This window comes from Mustela erminea, chromosome 13, assembly GCF_009829155.1.
Source record: "Mustela erminea isolate mMusErm1 chromosome 13, mMusErm1.Pri, whole genome shotgun sequence".
Lineage (NCBI taxonomy): Eukaryota > Metazoa > Chordata > Mammalia > Carnivora > Mustelidae > Mustela > Mustela erminea.
In genome coordinates this window covers 11,080,860-11,103,576 of record NC_045626.1, presented here as the reverse complement: position 1 = coordinate 11,103,576, position 22,717 = coordinate 11,080,860, and the positions used below count along the sequence as shown (strand labels likewise).

Genomic DNA, 22,717 nt, shown 5'->3' with positions numbered 1-22,717 from the left:
GTCATCTGCTTATTAAGGTATATACTTAGCTGTGTTTGAATAGCCAAGATTATAGATGCATTTAAGGGCTTAGAAAGGAAATAAGAAATTGACACTCTTTGAAGGAAGTTGATAGTAATGTAAATGTCAACACATGATAGTCTTGATCAAAGAGACAAAGGCCATGTTCGCTTACGAGTATTTTCTGTTTGCTTTGATGTTGACAGTTACCAGAACAGTGTTCTCAGAATATGTGTATGTCAAAGACATTTTCCAGTGAGTCCATCACTTTTTTTTCTTTTTGCTTAGTACAAGTCACAGATAATGTACAATCTTTTCCTTATTTCTTTTTTCCATGGCGTGTTGTTTCCTAAATTAGTTTCAATGGGTAAGCTTCCAAGAAAGACATATTTAAGAAAGAGATATTTAAGAAAGAGATAAAATTTAATGATTGTATAAGAAAGTTGAAGAGAGAATTTAAGGACAAAACTTGATGTTTCTAGTATGAGTAACTGGATGAATAATTGTGTCATTTCTTTAGAATGGGAGTGTGCAGATGATTAATATGGTTTTGAATAATAAGAGGTGCTTGTGATATCTGGGTAATAACATCTAGGAGGTCATGAATAAGGAATAGCAGCCCCAGGCAGAGGTCTAGAGTACAGACTTAGGTCTGGGAAGCATTACCATCTGCATGATAATTAAAACTAAAGGAACACTTGAGAGCATCACTAAAGCATGTATATAAAGTAAGGGGAACTAGTGCCTCGCTGGCTCAGTCAGTGGAACATGCAATTCATGATCTCATGGTCACAAGTTCAAGCCCCGTGTTAGGCACAGAGATCACTTAAAAGGCCTAATAAAGTGAGGGGAAGAATGCTTTCGACATTACTTGGTGAAACTGAAAATTTTAAGTCAGCAGGGCAGGGAAAGATTCAGAGAAGGGAAATTGTTTTTTCTTTTAGGTGGAGTATTTTAAGAGAGTTTATAAATAATTGATCAACAAAGCAAACTTAAAATAGAAATATATTTGGATCAATAAAAGAAAAGGAATTGCATGTATTATCAGTAGCGGAGAGAACTGGTGGATCCTGGAATCTATTTTAGATAATAAATACAGGATATAAACCAATAAGGAGTGATTAGAAAAGTCAAGGGCCCGGAATTCAAAGAAATTCGCACGTCTAGATATGACCCCTCTCTCGCTGTTTCATTTGCTCATTTCGAGTCTATTTTGGTTCATTTTCACTGGAGGTGCTGCCATCACATATCAGAACCTAAAACCACCAAACTTTCATTCTGTTTCTCTCCACAGCTGTGTCAGCTCTTCATTGCCACTTAACAAATCACCCCCCAAAAAGACGACTTTAAACAACACTATTTGTTTACATCATGATTTTGTGGGTGAACAATTTGGTGGGCGTTCAGCCGGCTGACTTTTCTGCTGGTCCTAGGTAGGCTTGCACATGGATCAGTGGTCAGCTCCTGGTCAACTCGGCGGCTCTGCCTCCGCGTGGAGGTAGCTGGCTATCTGCTGGCACCAGGGGGGCTACAAATGGGTCTCATAGCATCCAGTTGCTAACTTGGGTTTGTTCCAAGAATGGTGAGAACAGAAGCTACAAGGTCTCTTGAAGCCGATATCCAGAATGGGCACATCTCTGCTGCCCCATTACATTCATCAAAGCAAGAGAGGCCCCCCCAGGTTTGAGAAGAGAGTGAAAAAAGAGGAGCTGTACAGTACTGTGGATGCTGGGAAAGTAGAAGAAAAGACTTTGAGTCCCAGCTGTGCTCCATAGAAACTAAAAAGTCTTCAGGTTACACATTATATGGAATGGCAAAAGTAAGACAGAATCTCAGGTCAGCTGACTGTAGACTCTAGTCTTCTGTCCTGTTTCAGCGTTGCTCACAAAATAATTGTGTGGATCAAAATAAATTAATAATTAAAAAAATAAAAAATGAAATAAATTAATATCTGCTGCTGTTTGATAAAAGCTCCCAGGAAAATAGGAGCTAAACTGCCTTTGGGTCATAATCTGGATTCAGCCTGCCTGAAAAGGTGTGAGACTTTTCCACAGGAAGTCACTGGGTCTAGTCAGTGGTGCATGCTGGAAAATAGGGGCCTCTGCCTGAGCTGTTGTGTGATCCTCGTTTTAGACACTGGGCAGGAATAGAGTCATTTGGAAGGCTTGTTTTCTATTTTCTGCTTGTGAAATAAAAAAAGCCTTCTGAATTCACAGTAGGACGTGGTGGTGCACAGAATCATGTGCCCCCTCCCCCATCCCTGAGATATCCATGTGCTAATCCCTGGAACCTGTGAGCAGTTTACCTTACATGACAAAAGGAATTTTGCAGACGTGATTACATTAAGGGGCTTGAGATGCAGAGATTGTCATGGATTATCTCCTAGGGCTCAGGGTAATCTCAAGGTCCTTACATGAGGGATGCAGGAAGATTCAGTCGGAAGAGTAGAGACCTGGTAACAGAACCAGAGGAAGATAGAAGGAGTGGCTGTGAGCCAGGACTACAGGTGGCTCCTGGAAGCTGGCATGATTCTTCCCTGAAGCCTTGGGAAGGAGCACAGCCCTGTCAACACCTTGATTCAGACCTCTGAATCCCAAAATGGTAAAACAATAAATTGATGGGTTTTTTTAATCCACTACATTTGTGGTGGTTTGCTACTGCAGCAGTAGGAAATTAATACAGAAGTCCTAGTTGAACATTTCTGTGAGCTGGAAAGCTAATCCAGACAACAGAACATGAACAAGAAAGCCAGATATTCATTAACTAGGTATGGATAAGAATCTGGGTAATTGCTGATTTAGGCGTTCCGTTCTCAAGTTGAAAGACTATGTGATGGCAGTAGACAGTCTGGTGATGAGAGCCCTCAATTTCTCTCTCACCACTGCGGTGTGGACTGCTTATTTCCTACATCAGTTTGACATGGTTTAATCCCACCTTCTTCCTTTGTCATCATACTGAGATTCACTACTACTCTTTTTGTTTGTTTTAGGTTATCGGATTCCTACTTCCAATTCATTCTTAGTTTGTGAGAAGAAAGACACTGAGGCCACCCTGTGTGATTATGAGCTAGGAACTCAGTCTGTCCTTGGCTCAGTTTCCAGATTTGTCAGAAAGATCTGTTAAGAGCTATATTATCTTAACAGTATTATCTTGTGAGAACCAATGAGTTATAACAGTTAATAAATTAATATTGTAAAACTCATTGAATGATAACCTACATAAGGGAAGGACTATATAAATGTGCATTGTTAATGGGGAATACATTTAGCAGTTTATGGTTCTGCCTCTTTGTAGATAAGTTCAACTAAAAATCTGAAACCTATATGCCTTTAGTTGACGGGTCTTTGAATTTTTTTTAAGTTAGAAAATACCAAATTCAGTCTGAAGTCAGATGAGACAGAGGGATGTTGAGTTAAGAGCTAGAGTGTGTGGATGGGGTGGGGGATAACAGCATTATCTAAAGGCAAAGTAAATTTTCTTGTGTCTTCATGACAGGAGGTAGTTTTACAACTTGGAGCAAGACTCAGGCTGAAGGTTGGCCCCTACTCTCCACAGCAGCTCGCAGGTAGAGGCTCTGTCTTCCTTGATGATGACATTTCAAAGAAATGACTCCCCCGTTTCTTGAGGAAGACATTCCTAGGCTGTAAAAATGGCAAGAAACTTAAAAAAAAAAAAATTCCATCTCAAAGGGGCAGAGAATGAACTTACAATACATGCTTTCTATACTAACTGCTCTAAGAAATGGTAGGTCAGGGGCCAAGAGCAGGAGCAGAAGCCTGTCTAAATTTAGGCAAGTGGGGGAAACCTTAAGGCTTTCTCAGGCACAACCCAGGGAAGGGAGAAGACAAAGGCAGTCGCATAGTTGCACATAATGGAGGTATGCTTTGCTTTTGAAAAAATAGTTGGGGGAATCACTTTAGAACTCTTGTTATTGTATTTAAATGTACAAAATTATTCTAGCAGAGAGAGCTTTTTCAAGGTTGTAGGTCACTTTTAAGGTTCTGGACAGTAGATTTATTTAGAGTAAAATAATTGCAAAGGGAAAATTGTAATTGAGGGTTATTTTCCCATAGGTATGGCCTCATTTAAGCCCATTTACTTAATGGGGAAAAGATGTGTGTTAGTTTGATCAACAAGGAGGGAAGATATTGAAAGCAACAGAATATACTTTGATCCAAAAGATAGCTGGAATCTCTAGAAAAAGAAGTGTTCTTAAAAATGACAATAGTCTTAGTGCTTTTATATAAAATCAACATTAAACATAGACACTGAATGTAGAGTCAGGCACGTGTGTGTACGTGCGCACTCTCTCTCTCTCTCTCTCTCGTTCTCTTTCTCCCATCAGCCCTTTTGGTACCATGCCATGGTTAGAAGAGCAGAATGAACAATTTCCAAAAGAAGAGTTTAACTTGGATCCATTCCTAAACATCAACACAAGCATTGCCCAAAAGTGCAAGATCTAAAAGGAGGCCACTGAGCTTAATGAGAGCACATTTGGCTGGAGACCAGAAGCCAAGAGATAGGGAGAAAGAAAAATGCAGTGCAGTGATTTTATTAAATGGATTCAAGATGCCGTTTTAACTTAGGTTTTACTATTTAAAAGGCTAAAAATAGCAGGGACAACTATGCATATCCCACTATTAATGATAGTTGGGGTTTTTTGTTTTGTTTTGTTTGTTTTTTTTTAATTCAAGCCACCATATTATAAACTGACTTTGCTGAAGATGTAGGCCTAGGTGTCATGGGGGAAACATAGGGGAAGAAGGGATGGTTTTAACTTTCATTTGATTTGCGTACAATCTAGCAGGAAGTAATGGCACTAAGAATAATGTAATAGTAACAAAGTGAATATTTATATAACAGTTACTCTGTCAGTCAATGTTCTAAGTGTTTTAAATTTAGGAATACTTTATAGCAAACCTATATGTTGGTGAGGTGGGCAGTACCTAAATGTGATAATGCCATATAATAAAAGACCCTAATTGCTCTTGGATTCTGCTTTTTATAGCAGGAAGGGAATGGGTGGTGGGTGGACATGGCCTTGACTTCACACAGTGTGTCTTTCCCCTCTACACATGTAACTTTGGACTTTCCCTGGAACTCTCTGCTGTTTGATTTTCACATCCATTAATAATACCAGCTTTGCATCTTTTAAAATGCGTGTTAAAGATGTGTATAAAACTTCATTGATGGTTAGCTTTCCATTTAAAGAAGTTTTATTATCCGTTAGGCAAGGGGATTATGGGAACATTTATAAAGAAGGTGATGGTGGGTCTCCATATTTCAGTACGACAAATGGAAGACAAAATGACACGAAAGAAGGACCATCAGGTGATAAGAACTGGACGACAGTGTGCTCCTTATAGTGAAGAGTTCATTTTAATTGTGCTGAAAGGGATAGGAGGAAGAAGGGTGAGCATCTAATCTGGAAAAATAAGCTTATTAACTTGAGCTCCTTAGATCAGGGGTAGACAGACACCTGCCTGTTTCTGTACAGCTCAAGGACTATGGATGGTTTTATATTTTTAAATGATTGAGAAGAATGGGAGGAAGACGGATGTTGTGTGAGATGTGGAAGTTACGTAGAACGTGCGTTTCATTGCCTGCACGTGAAGCATTATTGGCACATGGCCACACTGATTCATTTACAGGTGGCAGGGAATGTACAACCTGCAAAGCCCAATTATTTAGTATTCTTTCCTTACAGGAAAAGGTTGTTCACCCCTACCTTAGTTACAATGCTTATTTTTTAAATTGTTTTAATTCTAGCATAGTTAACATAGCATTGTACTGGTTTCAGGTGCACAGTACAGTGGCACAGCGGTTTTGTGTGTTACTCAGTTCTCATCAAGGACGTGACCTACTCAGTTCTCATCAAGGACGTGACCTACTCATCCCCTTCACCTGTTTCACCCATCCCCCACCTGCCTCCCCTGCGTGGACCCTCAGTTTGTAGTTTTGTTTTGTTTTGTTTTAATCCTGCCGTTCATCATCTCTGATGGCAAAAAATGTAAACAGCCCTATTTTGTAGTCTAGGAATATGTACCAAACAAGCCACTTCTCTCTTTTAGAGTCTCTGACATGCATGTTGCTGGACAGATGAAAGCACACCTGGTTCAGGTCTCAGAATGGCTCTGTGGCATCCCTGGCTTGGGTCTCATGACTCCCGTTTGAATCCAGGTTCTCATTCACCCTACCTACTGCTTGCTATTGTGGGCCACGGGGTGAAGAGTGTTTTGCTTTACTTTCCAATTATATATCGTCTCCAGGGACACGTGGTTCCACTGTGGGATAGAATCTGTTTAGACATTACCTTTTACTTTGTGTTTCCTCAGTTGTTATTTTAACTTTCTTTTCCCCCAAGTAAAACTCCGTTCATTAAATCTAATAGTTATAGAACGTATTGCTTAGATAGAAGTCAATAAGAAAGAGAAATAGAATTAAAATTTTATTGCAAAAGCTTTCTCTTCAATGTGGTTAACAACCCTGTCACACCACACCCTTCTTTGAAAACTAGATGTCTGGCTGATTCTGATTTGCTCTGAAAATCATTTTGTGTAGCAATTTCTTTTGTCTGTAATCTTGATTCATAGCCTTTCATATGAATTATTTTATTGCTCTATTTTCATAATAGCTCTTAGGCAACCAATCATCATGCAAGATATTGTGTTTCATTATGACTCAGTGGCATCCAGATGTCTATACCTCATGTTGTTGCCTTTTAGACATATTAAAAAAAAAAGTTCCCATAAAATAGTTGCATTCATTTGTGCAGTAAATTTTAAATTTTTCTTCATATGCCAGTCAAACTTTTACTTGAATACAGAAATATTTGTTATCCCTTTTGATAGAGCTGAATGAATATCTTAAAAGTGGTTGTGGTTTTGAATTGATTTAAAAGGAGATGGTAAACGGGATTTTTAAGACATTTTGTGATAAACAGAAACACACTAAATAAAAGTAAGTTTTCTCTTATTGGCCAGTTTTATAAGTAATTTAAGAACAAAGTACACAGGCTACTATCCAAGCTATGTGTGTGTTTAGAGTAAGTGAATGCACTTAGGTAAATATATATATATATTTTTATTCTTAGCAATACCCAAATTAAATATTGGATTACATGTATGGACACGACACAATGTTAACACGGAGGTCAGCCTTCTTACAAGAGGCTTTGCATCACAATTACCCAATGAGCCTTTTAAAAATACATACGCTTCATCGTGGCTCTGCTGAATCTGAATCTTTGAAGGGGAACACGTGTGTCAGAAAACCCCTGGGTAGTTCTGATCCCCACATTTGGTTGAGAACCATTGGTCAGGAAACATTTTTAGGTAATAGACAAAAAAGGTAGCATCATCAAAACATCAGTGAATTTGTTAATAAGGTGGTCTTTAGGGCACTGTGTACCACGTGCCCCTGTATTTTCAGATGAAATCTCAGAATGAATTAAAACTGCCTTTTCCTGTAGCAATTCTAAGAAGTCTTTTGTGGTAAAGAAAACCAATATACTTGACTGTTCCTTCCCCCACTCCCTCCTTTTGGTGATCAGGATTCCCTGGGGCAAATATATAGTTCAGTTTTAAGGCTGTGTGTCCTGGTTATCTGTGGTCTAGTTCTTTCTAATTCAACAAGAATTTATTGGGTCCCCTTCTATCTACTGAATTCATAATGGGCCCTGGGAATGCTAGTAATTAACAAAACAGTCTGGAGCTTACAGTCTATTGGATGAGACAGATGTGAAGCCAGTAAAAATTTCAGTAAGTGCTCCCTGATCTAGATATTATAAACCTATTTTTGAGTATTGATTTATATATTTTCCCCTCAGTATTAACCAGAGATGAGCCATGGAAACGTTTTATGTAACATATAACTGCAAACACACACATACCTATATTTATTTTGTATGTACATGGGTTTCTGTGAGTACATGTTATGTTTTATATCAACAGTACAGATATATATCCTGCTTGTCATATAGACGTATATGCAGTGTATATATACATATAGTGTGTGTATCTATATATCCTATTTTCTATTTATATGACTACATTGTTTATTTTAGTCAGCATCACACCTTTGGGGAGGGCTTGGAATATATGCTTTCCCACATACATGCACACAGCTGCCCATGCACATGAGATGAAGTTGGATTCCAATTCTCAACATTACATTTTAACTCCTTTTCTCTAATCCATATTTGTGATGTAACCATTAGGTAAAAATTACAATTAAGTAAACCATGCTTTATATTTGGTAGCATTTCGGGCCATTTCTTTACTTTTTAAAAAAAGGATATTTTTGTTTTATCTCCTTGAGTGCAAGGAATATTTGGGCACAGTTTTTCAGTGGTGAGATTGAGTTTGAAAGTCATAAAAATCTGTGACTCTTTATTTGCAAATAAGAGAAAGCGTTTCTCTTTCTCTTCTCTTCCTTGAAAAAGAGAGGCATTTTTATTGTCACAAACAACTTCAGCATATTGTGTATGTAATTCTTTTTTTTTTCACAGATGGTGCTTTCCTAGGACAACATTTAATTGCCCTTACAACTTTTTAAAGCTACCAAATGGTTTAACTGGGGTCACTGTTTTTGAGTTAAGTGTTGGCATGCTAATCATCTTGGAAAGTTGCAGGACTGAGATTTTGGAATGTAACTCTCAGCCATCAGACACAGAGACACAGTGTATACTGGGAGAGGAATTGTGGAGAAAGAAACAATGCGTGCTTCTTCCAGAACTGGCTGTGTTTTCAGATGGCACAACACTCAACATCACACCTATACTGTGTGGCTGCCTTGGACCACCTAACAGCTCAGGATTGTAATGGAGTCCCTGAAATCAATAAAGATGACCTTTTAAATGAGAAATCCAGTGGAAAGTTATATTTTTCTTTCTTTTTAATGCACACCCTAGATAGTGCAGTTAAATTACATGGTTGAAGGATATTATATTGATGTCCCTGTTGGAAAGAGTTTTCAATCTTATCAGTTGTCTTTCAAATAATATTCTAAAGACTTGCATTTGCCCATGCAATGCACGGCAGCCGAGTGGATTAAGTTAGCTCCAAAGCACTTACCATTGTCTATGAGCCAGAAAAGCCACAAGGATTCTGATTGGCATTATTATTTATTATTTGTGAATGCTGATGGTGCATTTTCATGGTGGAGTCCTTTCTATGCTTATTGGCATTCATAAATGAAAAGGCTCTGCTTAGCTGACTATTTAATTGGTAATTTAATTTCCCTAATAACTTTCTTTACAGGACCTGGATTTTGAAGCCAAAACAAGTTACACACTCCGGATAGAAGCTGCAAACAAAGATGCCGACCCTCGCTTTCTAAGCCTGGGACCATTCAGCGACACGACAACGGTGAAGATAATTGTGGAGGATGTGGACGAGCCCCCCGTGTTTTCCTCACCTTTGTACCCCATGGAGGTGTCAGAAGCTACCCAAGTTGGAAATATCATTGGCACTGTAGCAGCTCATGACCCAGATTCTTCCAACAGCCCTGTGAGGTAAAAAGCTCATTTCTCTTCTTTCTGGCAGTTTGCAACAATGTGCTTTATTCACAACTAGCAGGTTTCTATATTATGATGCTCTTGATTCATAGCAAATGAAGACCAGTTTTGTCTCCGTATTGAGCCATAGCAGCGGAAGTGAAACAGGATCAGAGCAACTCGACATTTTACTAATTTAAAAATGTTTCACCTGATTATCCAAGGCCATTATCATGTAGCGATATTCTTAGGCACTCATTATCATCCACAAGCCATAGCTGATGTTCCTATTGAACCAATTATCCTGAGCTCTTTCAAAGCCAACTGTGTTCAAAGATGAAGTGATGCATGTCCTAGTTGTAAGATACAGACATATATGAGAAAGCTAATTTTATAAACAATTAAAATTAGGGATTAACTTTTAAACAAATCATATTTTTTACACACTGGCCTATTTGGATAGCATATTTTTTAAGTTTATTATTTCCACTTACAAAAAAAAATACTGTATCTATATATAAGGACTATTTTTCAAATGTCTTATCAGTAGTCCTGTACCAAGACGAGACACATGGTTCTAAGCAACCGATCTCTTTATGACCAACAGAAAGGTGATAGGTAAGCCTTAGAATACCACAACAGTTTCACACTTTCAGTTTTACTTCTAAGGTACAACGTGATATTGACATGAATGTTTTTGCGTATGTATGTGTTAGTATGTGTATGCACATGAGACATCTTTTTAGGTGAATAGTCTACAGAGAATATGCTTGAAATCACTTTGTATTACATGTCTTAATTTGCACTCATAAGTAAAACTTTTAATGGGACATTTTGAATTTTGAGTACAAAGTAATAAATTACAAGAATCAGTGGATGTTTTATATTCAGATATATTCAATTAAAAGCTAGCCACAGCTTTTTAGATTTAACTGCTATCTGGCAATGCTGAGTGCTTTTGAGGTAACTTCTGAGCTAAGTTTGGACATTGACAACAAAACGTTATGAAAAGTATTTGTAATTTAGACAATAATTCTTAGTTAAGAAAAGCATAATCTTTTACCTTCCTAAAATAATAAACTTATTTAGGCATATGTAACTGCTCTGCTTTGCTTCTCTTTTGCCTGACATTAGTATCATAGTCTATGAAGAATTTGCATAAAATAATTGTTCAGAAATGAAGTCATACTCATCATTTCCCTATCTATGTGATAAATTCAGGTTATATGGGTGGCTATATTATTTTTAACAGAGTGATCATAAATTATTCCTAAGAATATAAGCTTCCATGTGATAGAACATTTGAAATTCACAAATGTACCAGAGAGAACAAGCCTTCCCCTTCTCCCTGTCATAGCCCAGCCTTCATCGTCAAAACAGTTTCCTGGCTTAAGCTCAGCTCCATCCAGTGAGTCTTGCTGACTTGCGAACACTTGAATTTAGGTTTTGTTATAGCATCACATCTCTTACTGAAACACGTTAAGTCTCCTCCCCTTATGATCAGACACAACGTGATTGTATGCATAGATCAGCTATTGGGAATAGTCTGACTTCTGCTTAAATCATTTAATTTCATGGGGAAAAAGATAATTTTTTCATGAAATTGGGGATATAAAAAAAGGAGACACTGCTCCGTAACATAATTGAGTACTTGAATGAGAGAAGATAAGAAATCTTGTTTCTTCTTTTTCCTTTACCCATTTCCTGTGCTTCATCCTGTGAAAGCCTCTGACATAAATATTTCACTTTTTGTAGTATTTCATTTGAAACAGTGCAGCATTACATAATAATGTGGGGAGGAAGGAAGAGAAGGACCAAGCAGCTAAGTGCCTTGAGTTAGAGATGAAGTGGCCTCCTGGTCTCCTCTCTGACGCACAGAGATGGAAGGGTCAGACGTGAACTCCCTTGATTTTGGAGGTAAAGATCTCTGTGGCTTTCGTCAATGAAAGAAGCTGAAAGAAAAATTTATTTTTACCTCATTTTCATTTTCTTAATGCTAATGAAGGTGACCTGAAAAGTTCAAGTTAGTATTAACTTATATCAGATTTTTAAACTTATTTTTAAAGATTTTATTTATTATTTATTTGACAGACAGAGAACACAAGTAGGCAGAGAGGCAAGGCAGAGAGAGAGAGAAGAGGAAGCAGGCTCCCCGCTGAACAGAGAGCCCGATGCGGGGCTCGATCCCAGGACCCTGGGATCATCACCCGAGTAGAAGACAGAGGTTTAACCCACTGAGCCACCCAGGTGCCCCATTATATCAGTTTTTGAGCCCAAGTCTCACAATTAAAGGTACAACCTTTGTTCAAAGGGACTAAAATATCGTTGGGGTGTGTGTGTATATATATTCCTTTTTATTTTTTTTAATTAATTTCGTGACTTAGTATTTACTACTTGTATTCTTGAAACATTATTTTAAAATATTTTATTTATTTATTTATTTGACACAGAGAGAGAGAGATCACAAGTAGGCAGAGAGAGAGAAGGGGAAGCAGGCTCCCCACCAAGCAGAGAGCCTGATGTGGGACTCGATCCCAGGATCCTGAGATCATGACTGGAGCCGAAGGCAGCAGCTTAACCCACTGAGCCACCCAAGCACCCTCTTGAAACATTTTTATACTATTTTTTTAAGGTCACTCAGTCATTCATGGCTGATTTTTTTTTTTCTGGGTTTATCTTTGATATATTTCTCCTTTCCTATTTATTTGTGATATTGTTTAGGAGGCCAGGTTCCTCGTCTTCTAGTTTGATGAGTAGGTATGCATGCCTGCACATTTTCTAGAAGACTGGTTCTTTTTCTCAACACTGCTATTTGCCAAGTGACCTAGGGGATGCCCCTTAGCCAGCTAAGTTTCTGTCTGCCCAGTAAAAAGGAAAGGCACACCCTATCCCTGATTTATCCCAAGTTTTTTAAAAATTAAATGATAAAGGGAAAGTAACTAATGATTTTAAAGTGAGAATCATGACTTAAGTATTAAAAAGTATTATCATTGTGCATTGCTATTATTATAGTTTATTGGGTTTCATCCCGTTTTTGTTTCAAGGTCAGTAAGTCAGCAAAAGGAGGCATACTTTACAAGCAACTGTATTGGCGATCTGTATTGTGTTTTGTATTCACCCATATTCCAAAATATAGATGATATTATATAGTTTAATGGATACAAATATGTGCTTGCATTGGGCATTCAAGTACCTATCAAAATGTAAGCCCTCCTTCAACAAAGGCCAGTGGATGGGCAGGGGACATGGTCTGCTGAGATCCTAAGATAAATGAATTTCCAGATTGGGATAGAAACCACAGAGTCTTAGGGCTATGAGTTTTATGCTCACACCTTTAGAAATATTGGGATTCTTAGAGGAATGGAAAAGTAGTATTTGTTTCATTGTAATGGCTTAAAATTAGGCCAATAGTATTTGAATTGTAAACCAGGATGGGAAGTTGGATAATTAATATTTAAGTTTATTGACTTTTTTTGTAGTATAATATTAAAATTGAGCATATGCTATTTATAATTGGAATATTTACCAATATGTGGAGTGAGAGACTAGAATTCTAGAAAGAAATACATTTACTTTCCTCCAGAAAGGCAAAATTGAGATCCTTTTCTCTATGATCTCTGCCTTGCTCAGCACTTTTTATTTTTACCTACTTTTGATGCCAGCCAAAGCTATGAGTCACTCTTCTCTGTGCATCTGCCCTTCCTTTAAAAGAGGACTGAGGCACCTATGTCATCATAAAGCATTTTGGCCACCAAGAAGCATAGTAGCAGTAGGTGGAAAGATTAAACTTAGAGCCCGGTGCTCAGCCAGAATATAACGCCATTGTGAGCTGTTATATCTTCACGATCGCTTGTCTAGCATCCAGGTGTGTTATGTCTCCCACCGTGTCATATATACATTATCTTCCTCTTCCCGTATAGAAACTGGAAACCAAAAGTGGGAATTAGATGGTAGTTGAGATTACTTAGCCAGGGAAAAAAAAAAGGAGAAGAGGAGGCTCTTTCAAAAGCAAAAGTAGGTAATTGAGGTCTCACGATCTTTGGGCTACCTTTATGTTTTCGTAGTTGCTTAATGTTTCATGTAAATATTTACCCCAAATAATATCAAATATCAGGGCTTAGCTATTGAACTTCGAAGGATGGGTCATGTTCTGCTGATGATTTTGATCGTCTTTCTCATCGGTGAGGACAGACACTGTGGGAGCAGCCTAGAGTCTAGAGCACTCTTCATTCCTCATGTCAGCGCTGGGAGACGGAGCAGTGCAACAACACACATTTATTAAGAACCTGCTTTGGGCCCAGTGCTGCGGAGAATATTGACGGGAAAAACAGAGATGAATAAAACATGTCCTCTGACCTCAAGGAACTTACAATCTGCTTGAAGACATAAGATCCCAGAAAAGTTAAACACAGCGAGGGGAGAAAGCATCAGAACTATAACATGGCCAATTGTGAGATAAATTGCAATCACTCCAAGCTCACTGGACAGGAGGCTTCATTTGAAGGGGAGAGAGCATCAACAGGGCTTTGAGGGGTGGCACGATTTGGACAAACCAAGAAAACATTATGCAAAGTCTGTTTATGTTTTATTTAGTTATAGCCTAAGAGTCTAGTGCTGTTTTATGAAATCAGCAGATTGGCTTCCATAGACAGCACAAGCCCAAAATCCCTATGCTAAAAATAGCCAATGAATTGAAACATGATATTACTACAAATAAGATCAGATGTAAAGAGGGTTTCATAAAAATTAATGGGGATTATTTTCAGCATTTCCAGCAATTTAAATACAGAACTCCATTTGTATTTATGCTGAAGGATACCACAATAATAATACTTACCTGTAGGCTTTTTTGGCACTCCTGGTATTGTATGTTCTCAGATCAAAGGTGATAAAATAGTATCAGATATTACATTATGTAGTGTGACTAGTAAGAACACATTTGAATAATTCAGTGTGTAGTTTTTAAAGGAGCTGGTATGCATGCATACATTTGTACCTATTATTTTAATCTAAATTATTTGCTACTTGTTACTATTTGATTTTCTAAGAAACTGAGCCAGTAACATAGAGAAAAATAGTGGTTTATGTGAACAATAGCAGAAATCGATTCCATCAGGAAGACATGAGCTATAATCCACTTCAAAATGCTGCCCAATTTAATGTAACTATCACTAAAAATGAAAAAAATATAAATATCTCTGTTCAGGTATGGTGAATTTTTTTTTTAATGTATTTTTTGTTATAGTAATGTTAATGTTAATATCCAGAGGTAATTTTTAAAATGTGTTAAGTAGGAAATTCCTAAGATCTTTGATCCATTTTTCCATCTTTTGTTATATTCTGGAATTACTACTCTGCTCAAGCAAAGGTCTTCTGAGTTAGCTTTTTTGAAGACTCTGGGTAAAATGAATTCCGTGAAGATTACATTTCTCTTGATTTGTCCCTTGTAGTATTTTCTACGTTTGAAATGCTTATTGAAAAGCATGATGAATAGAAGAATATAAAATCCATGATGTTTGTGGTGTGAGTCTTTGGGAGCTATACACGAGGGGGAAGGAGTAAGGAGCTCTACTTATCTTGAACTGTACTGTTCGCATTCTTGATTACAATAACAGAAATTGGCATTGGTAACTGAAAAAAAGGAAAAGGAATTTATTGAAATAATTGGGGGTAGCTCACAGAGTTAAAGGAAAAATTGAATAGCTGGTCCTCAAGAAAGAGAGGTTTTTGTTTTTTGTTTTGTTTTTTCTTTTAATAAATATGAGTTTTTTCTATAAATATGAGCAGCAAGAATGAGCAAATAATCTTTTGAGCATGCGGCAGTGGGACGAACCCGTGCCAACCCTTTTCTTTTCTCGTGGCCCTCTGTTTAAGGTTCACGGTTTCTTGGAAAGTTTTTTGGCCTGTCTTAGGACGTGTGTCCCGTCTCTTACCCAGGAAGTTCTGGGCATCTTGATGGTGAGTACCATCAAGATTGCATGAGATTGGGAAGGTTTAAATTGCCAACGGAATATTGAGTTGCCATTATCAGAAAGGGGTGAGGATGTAAACAGTGGCGTCTATTGTTTAGCTTTGTCAATGTATATTTGTCACTTTACCTCTTGCCGTTTGGGGGAGTAGCAGTGATACATTCGTGTTAATGTGGCTCACTCACCCAGAGGTCCTATTTCAGAGGATTGACATGCATATCAATAGCTGGGCAATAAGAACGCTACTTGGGAAGAGCACTTTGATATTTTGATCGATCTCCATAGCTTACGGAACAGCAGCAATAATGATAATAGGTGCTTATTAAGGAATTCATTTTATAGGCGGTGTACAGAGCACTGAGCATCTACAGATATTTAAGATGTGGTCCCAGGCCTTTGCCATCTAGCTGTAGGAGATATTGTATACGAAAACCTATTTTTAAAAAAATCTAATATTAAATCTGGAAATGAGAAACCATCTCATAAAGCCTTCTCATTTTGCAGCTAAAGACACAGAAGAATATAAATGGTGACTAGAAAGCTCAAATAAGTATAGTAGGTTAGGGGCCAGGTCGTGACCATAAATTTTGTCCTTTCATTCCTACGCTGTGGTTTGTAGTAGTGAGCGCAAAGCCCACAGATCCTGTATACTGCCAGGTTTCTTAAAAAGGCATAATTTGTAACTTATTTTCATTTTAGTTTTTGTTTTTAGTTTAAATTAAAATAAAATGTATTTTTTAAAAAGTTGTAAGATCTGAGGAACAAGGAGATCCAAATATATGTCCTCCAACTGTTCACTACATTAAAGAATTTCAGTGACAGCCTGTATTCTTTATACAAACCAAGAAAGGACAATTATGGATTATATGTGTTTTATTTTTAAAACAGAATGGCTTTAATGAACTAAACTTTAAGAGATTTTCCTTTGACTAAGAATTTTTTTTCTTAGCAATATACTATGGGTACATCCTTGATTTCTTCGTACTAAGTGCCCTAATTTTTTATTTGATCCTAGGGAAATTACAGTTACAAAAATATGCAGTGACTATTTGTGATAATGTAGGGTAATCGCTAAGATCAGACACAAAATTTTGGAGATCTCTATTTCAACTCACTTTACTGATTAATAAACTTGAGCTGAAGGATTAAATGACTAGGAGCTCCCACAGGTAGTCAGAGCAGGCTTGGTGCTATTATCCTAGAATCTCCTGACTTCAAATCCTGGAGTCCCATAGTCCCATCACATCATAATACATTATGATAGTCTCCAAAATTATTCCTGGTGTGATGCAAGAGAAGCTCCATACTGTGGGGGCTGTGGGGGAGGTGGATGGATGAAGGTGAAGAAACTGTTAGGCTGACAAAAATGTATAAATCTTAGCTTTTTGGTTTAAATCTTTATGCTTCTGATACTATTCTTAGGCTTTCTTTCTAAAACCATTACCCGTTTTCTTCAAAATGATGTGTGGCAGGACCGTGTCCCATGAGCCTTGCTTTTCCTCCCAAATAAACCAACCACATTCTGAATGATTTGTTCTTCTGCACAAGCAAAGACCCTCTGAGGCCTGAGGGTCTCTGATCTTAGGCAGGAGTGCAGTTCCCCGGGATGGCAGTTAAGTCTCAGGTGTAAGGCTCTAAGGGCATTCACAGATGGGAAAGATGGGGATGCGTTAGAGAAGGCAGGACAACCTCCCCAACAACCTCTGTGCCTCCCCCCATCTCCAGGACCTTGGAGACTCCCTAAGTATTGGAAAAAAAAAAAAAAAAAGTAAAGAAAAGAAAAAAAATTTTTTTTTTTCTTAATGTAATTAGAATGGCTTACTGCCTTAATGCCAGAGGACTATCTTCAAGGAGCACAGAACTGAAATAATTGGAAAGGAGAAAAAATGGAGTATAGGAGGACCAAGATGAAGAGAGTCATAAGAAATGAAGATACACATTGCCTTTTCATTCATCAGTTAAGACATCAGTTTGACTTACAGTTTCAGGTAGGAGAGCATTGGGAAAAGGTAGAAAGAAGCTGAATTGGAGAATCGTAAGTGGCAGGGACCAAAAGCTTATTTATAGGTAATATGGTATGTAACGGACGGACGGCTCAGATGACGGCTCTGAATCTTGGCTCCATCAACAACCAACTGTGAGACTTTAGTATCCAGTACTGAAATACCATAATAAGAGTACCCGCTTGCCCTAGTTAGAAATTGTGCTTGGCTAGTAGCAACAAAGCTTAACACTAATGACTTCCTAATGAGAAGTCTGGAGTTATACACCCAAGGACTGACAATTTGGCAGTATAATGTCATCAAGGGCCTTGGCTTCTCATATCAAGCACTGATCACCTCATATTTACAAGATGGCTTTTGGACCTCTTCCCGTTGTGTTCACGTCCCAGGTGAGATGGAGGGGAAGGGGCTTGACTCAACAACTTTCATCTCATTTGCTACCACTTCACCATCAGGACACCAATACCACATCTATATAGGAGACTAGCAAATAGAGATGTTCAGCTGAATACATGCTGCCTCTAAACAAAAGCAGGTTCTAGTAATAAGAAGTAAGCGCAAATGAATATGAGATATGTAAATAGACGTCTTTGTCACACATGACTTTCCATAGTTGAGGATGCAGGAAAAAATGCAAACTAGGCTTTAATGCTCAAGTCCTTCTGAAAATGGAAAAGTTCTGAAGGAGGGATAGACTGGGGAAAGGCTGATGCATGGGCTTTCGGATACACGGACATTGACTTTGAGCTGAAGATGCTGCAGGTACCTGGAGCAGTTGGTAGCTCTCAGGAACAGGATTGAGGCTAGATATTAAGATTTTCAGCTGCCTGACTAGTAAATGGGTAGACCAGAAGCTTTAATACTGTAGTGACAAAAATACAGAGGTGACCTCTCTAGTTGGTTACTCCAACATACATATATATATAAGTATATCTATCTATCTGTCTCTCTCTCTCTATATATATATAGACACACACACACACACATATATATATACAGAGGCAAGTTTTTCTTAGGCTGGAATTTGCAGAAACTAGAGGGATTGTTGTGAGTCCACAGTACCAGAAGATGCACTAATGTTCACTCTGGCATGTGATTAGAGAAACATCAATCCTCTCCCTTTCTGCTAAGCCTCTAGTTGACTCGGGCCATCAAACATCTCAATGCCAAGGCCAGTGGGTACAGAAGTACAATAAATGTGCTCGTCCAAACTTCATTAGAGTCTTACTTTTCTTTGAGCTCCATCAGTCCTCCTGTGAGACATGTGGTACCTCTGACTCTAAAGAGTACCCATAGTCTTTATTTTTCTTGACTGAGGGATTGTTTTTCTCAGGTAACTTTATATAGTATTGAATGCCTCATATCTAAGATCTAGTTTTTTTTTTTTTTGTATGTCTAGAGGGACTAGACATAGAAAATGAAAATAGGGAAATAGAAATAGAAAATAGAAAATAGGGAACTCCTTTAATTCTGGGTGACCCCAAGTCCTTGGGATTAAGAAGCGTAGCCACCCTCCAGAATGTTCTAGACAATTTGTGTCCTCCATGTCCTTGCCCAATCTCCCATCTCTTCTCAAACGAACAGCTTATTCTATCCCTACATCTGCTCTGACTCCCTTTATCATTTCTAGGAGACCAATTTGTTGGTTTTCTCCTACGTATGTTGATAAGGAATAAAATGATGCAAGATTTAGGCTACAATGTGTGGTCCTTGGGAGTTTTGGAGAAACTGGATGCAAAAGTAAGAAAAACAAGTCACCAACCAATTCTAGCTTATTGGTTTGAGCAATCAAGTGATTGGTGGTATCATTTACTTGGAAAGAGTGGAGAAGGTGAAGGTTTGAGAGACAGCAGGAGTTGTAACTTCAGTTGGGACATGTTACATTTCAGTTCATGTTGTATAACCACGCGGTGATATTAAGCATGTAATTCAATATATAAGTCTGGTGGCCAAGGAACTTTAATGTAGATTTGGGAGCAATCAAAAGTATAGGTTACTTAAGCTATGGGACTGTATAAATTTCAGAGGGAAATCATTTTTATATAAAGAAGAGAGGAGGACCGCACAGGAGAGTTTTCAGAGAGTTTAAGTAAAGAGAAGTTATGAAGAGGAACGTGAACCAGCCAAGGTGAATGTAAAGCGCGGGCAGTGGTGTAGGAAGAGCACAGAGAATATGTGGTACTGACAAAGGCAGATGGAGACTATGTGTTAAGGAGGAGTCTGTGGTCAGTCATAGTATATTTGAATGAGAGAGTAAGAAAAGAATAGAGGTGAGCAATGGACTTGATGATATAAAGGCCAACAGTGAACTAGACACACATGAGGAAATGTGTTTTTTAAAGTAGAAAACATACTTGCTTTCAATTCAAATAATGTACAGAGGAAAATATCTTATTCCAAGGAAAAACATTTTGAAAAGGTCAGAGCAGATGGGATGTGCAGAATAAGTTTGATTTTGATACAAATAAAAACACGTAAGCTATAATAGAAGGATGGGAAAAAAAGAGGGTATAGAGGAACTCAAGTAAGATTTATTTTTCTCATACCCTGTATACCACAAATCTTAGAAGTGTGAGTACATTTTGTTTGTACTGCCATTATCATTTCAAACAATTTAATTTTGTTTTTCCTTCAAAACCCTCAACTCTTCTGTGGGATGCATCATCAGAATCTTCCATGTTGCTATCAACCACTAAATATACAGTTATCACATTAATTCATTGAAGATTTTAGTTCCTGGATCATTTTATTCCTGCCCATAGTAACTCCTGACATGGTGATTGGTAACTGATTGAATTATACCAATGACTTATTAAACATGTTATCTTTCACTTTCTTGGTCTTCTTGACTCTGGTGATCTGTTCTTCTGCCTTGATTTAGTCTTAGGGTATTTTTTGTTGTTTTGTTTTGTTTTGTTTTTGTTTTTGTTTTTTGTTTTTATTTGACACAGAGAGAGAGAGAGGGATCACAAGAGCAGCAGGCGGGGGCGGGGGGGAGCAGGCTTCCTGCTGAGCAGAGAGCCCAACCCAGGACTCGATTCCAGGACCCTGGGATCATGACTTGAACCGAAGGCAGAGGCTTAACCCATTGAGCCATCCAGGCATCCCAGATTGAGTCATAGGTTTTTAAAAACATACTCTTGACTTGTCAGTCATCTAACATACGCTACTACTGAGAATTTACCTCAAGGATCCCATTCCCTGTCTACCACTTCTCACTCTAGCAATTCTGCAACTTGATGCTATCAGAATCTCTCGATATCAGTCTCTTTCCCCTTATTTCCTTAACTCTTCCTCATGAACCATACCATGGGCCTTCATTATTAGCACTCCTGTGTACATGCCCCTATCATCTGTACCCCCCCTTTCCATTGTCCATGACTAGTCAAATCCAACCCTGTGCTCTTTGTGCACCTTCAAACACATGTATGACAACAGAACAAGACAGATAGGCAGGATGACTGGTCTCGCATTGAACTGATGAACATAAAATGCAAATTGGCAATTCACAATGCTTAGCCATCCCATTATACATCCCTTCGTCTGTGTACGCGTGTGTATTTATATATATATATTTTTCTGTCCCTTCTAATAAATGACTTCTCCCTCCTTCTCAAAATGTTTTCTCTTCTTTGCTCCCTTATCTGATAATCTTATTTCATGTGCCATCAAGAAAGTAGAAACATCAGAAAATAAGTTCCTAATACTCTTATCACCTAAACACCTATTGCTGGACAAAGACAGTAGTTGTTGGTTTATGGTTAATTTTCTAATATTTTCTGATCCCTCCTCTTTCCTTGCTATGTTTGCTCTGTCTAGAATTTTATAATACAGCAGACTAGAAGTAGATGTTTCTATTTAATAGTAGTAGTTGGAGAACTATGGAAACATAAAATACATTCTTAAACTGGGTATGTGTTGGCTTATCTGTTCTTTTTTTTTTTTTTTTAAGATTTTATTTATTTGACAGAGAGAGATCACAGTAGACAGAGAGACAGGCAGAGAGAGAGAGAGGGAAGCAGGCTCCCTGCTGAGCAGAGAGCCTGATGCAGGACTCGATCCCAGGACCCTGAGATCATGACCCAAGCCGAAGGCAGCGGCTTAAACCACCGAGCCACCCAGGCGCCCTGGCTTATCTGTTCTTTTGTTAGTTTTTAAATAAGATTTGTTCACTCAACTAGAACCACTGGGGGTGAGGGTTTGGTGGTTTGACCTAGTCATTAATTGGAGGTGGATGAATTTTGTGTATGGAACAAATAACAGCATAATGGAGTTAGAATATAGGTGGAACAGTCATTTTTTCACTTGTATTTGGATAGCAGATATTTTGAGAAAATGCTTCTCTACACCAAAATATTCATGTAATTTTAGGGGTTCTACCTTGAAACATATCTATGGAATCTCAGTCAAGATCCTGAATGAGAGATTTTTTAAAAGTTAGGGGATTAAGATCAGACTGGTGTTGTCAAGACAAAAGATGTTGTCTGTTGCCTATATCTGTTGCTAAGTGTATGTGAATGGGCAAGATGCCTATATCTGTTTCATTTTAGAAGGACCTATGAACGTGACAAGGGCTACTAAATCTATTGTAAATGATTTTGCGGAGTCAAAATAATAATAAAATAAATTTGAAGTTTATTAGTTCAACAATCCACTGTGAAGATAACTATACTAGGGTGTTTATTTTTTACTGACAGAAAAGCAAAAAGTTTACTGACAAGCAGTTATGAACTGAGTATAACATTGGTGAAATTTTAAACTAAGCATGTATTTATGTTACTAATATGACAGATTGTGGAATCAGCAGGATTTGGTGGTTGGCTATGCAATTAATGAAATAAATTTAGCAAACTGTAATCAAACAAATATTGAAGGTTTTTTTTTCTTTCTTTTTTTAATGTTCAATTAGGTATTCAATTGACAGAAACACAGACTTGGAGAGATACTTTAATATTGATGCCAACAGTGGAGTTATTACAACTGCCAAATCTTTGGATCGAGAGACAAATGCTGTTCATAATATCACAGTTCTTGCAATGGAGAGCCGTAAGTTGTAAGGTTGAACATTAAATGAGGATGGAGGACTTTGGGAGTACAGAATGGGCTGTCGTTGAGGTGGTAATTTCTGCTTGAGTTCTATTACGTGCCTATCTGAATTGATCAAAATCTTGAAAATCTTTAATTTCAAGCTGAGAAATATATTTATATTCCTTAACTTTATTTGCTAATACGCACAAAGTTAAGGAAAA

At 37.8% G+C, this 22,717-nt stretch overlaps 1 protein-coding gene across 2 annotated transcripts in view; it reads left to right on the top strand.

The window, feature by feature from the left end:
- The window catches only part of CDH7 (cadherin 7), a 127,473-nt gene that overhangs the window by 73,205 nt on the left and 31,551 nt on the right, over window positions 1-22,717 (top strand). For both annotated transcript variants that reach the window (XM_032311015.1, XM_032311016.1), the window contains 2 exons: window positions 9,261-9,514; window positions 22,378-22,514. In XM_032311015.1, coding sequence (XP_032166906.1) covers window positions 9,261-9,514; window positions 22,378-22,514 — 391 coding nt within the window. The remainder of the gene's footprint in view (window positions 1-9,260; window positions 9,515-22,377; window positions 22,515-22,717) is intronic.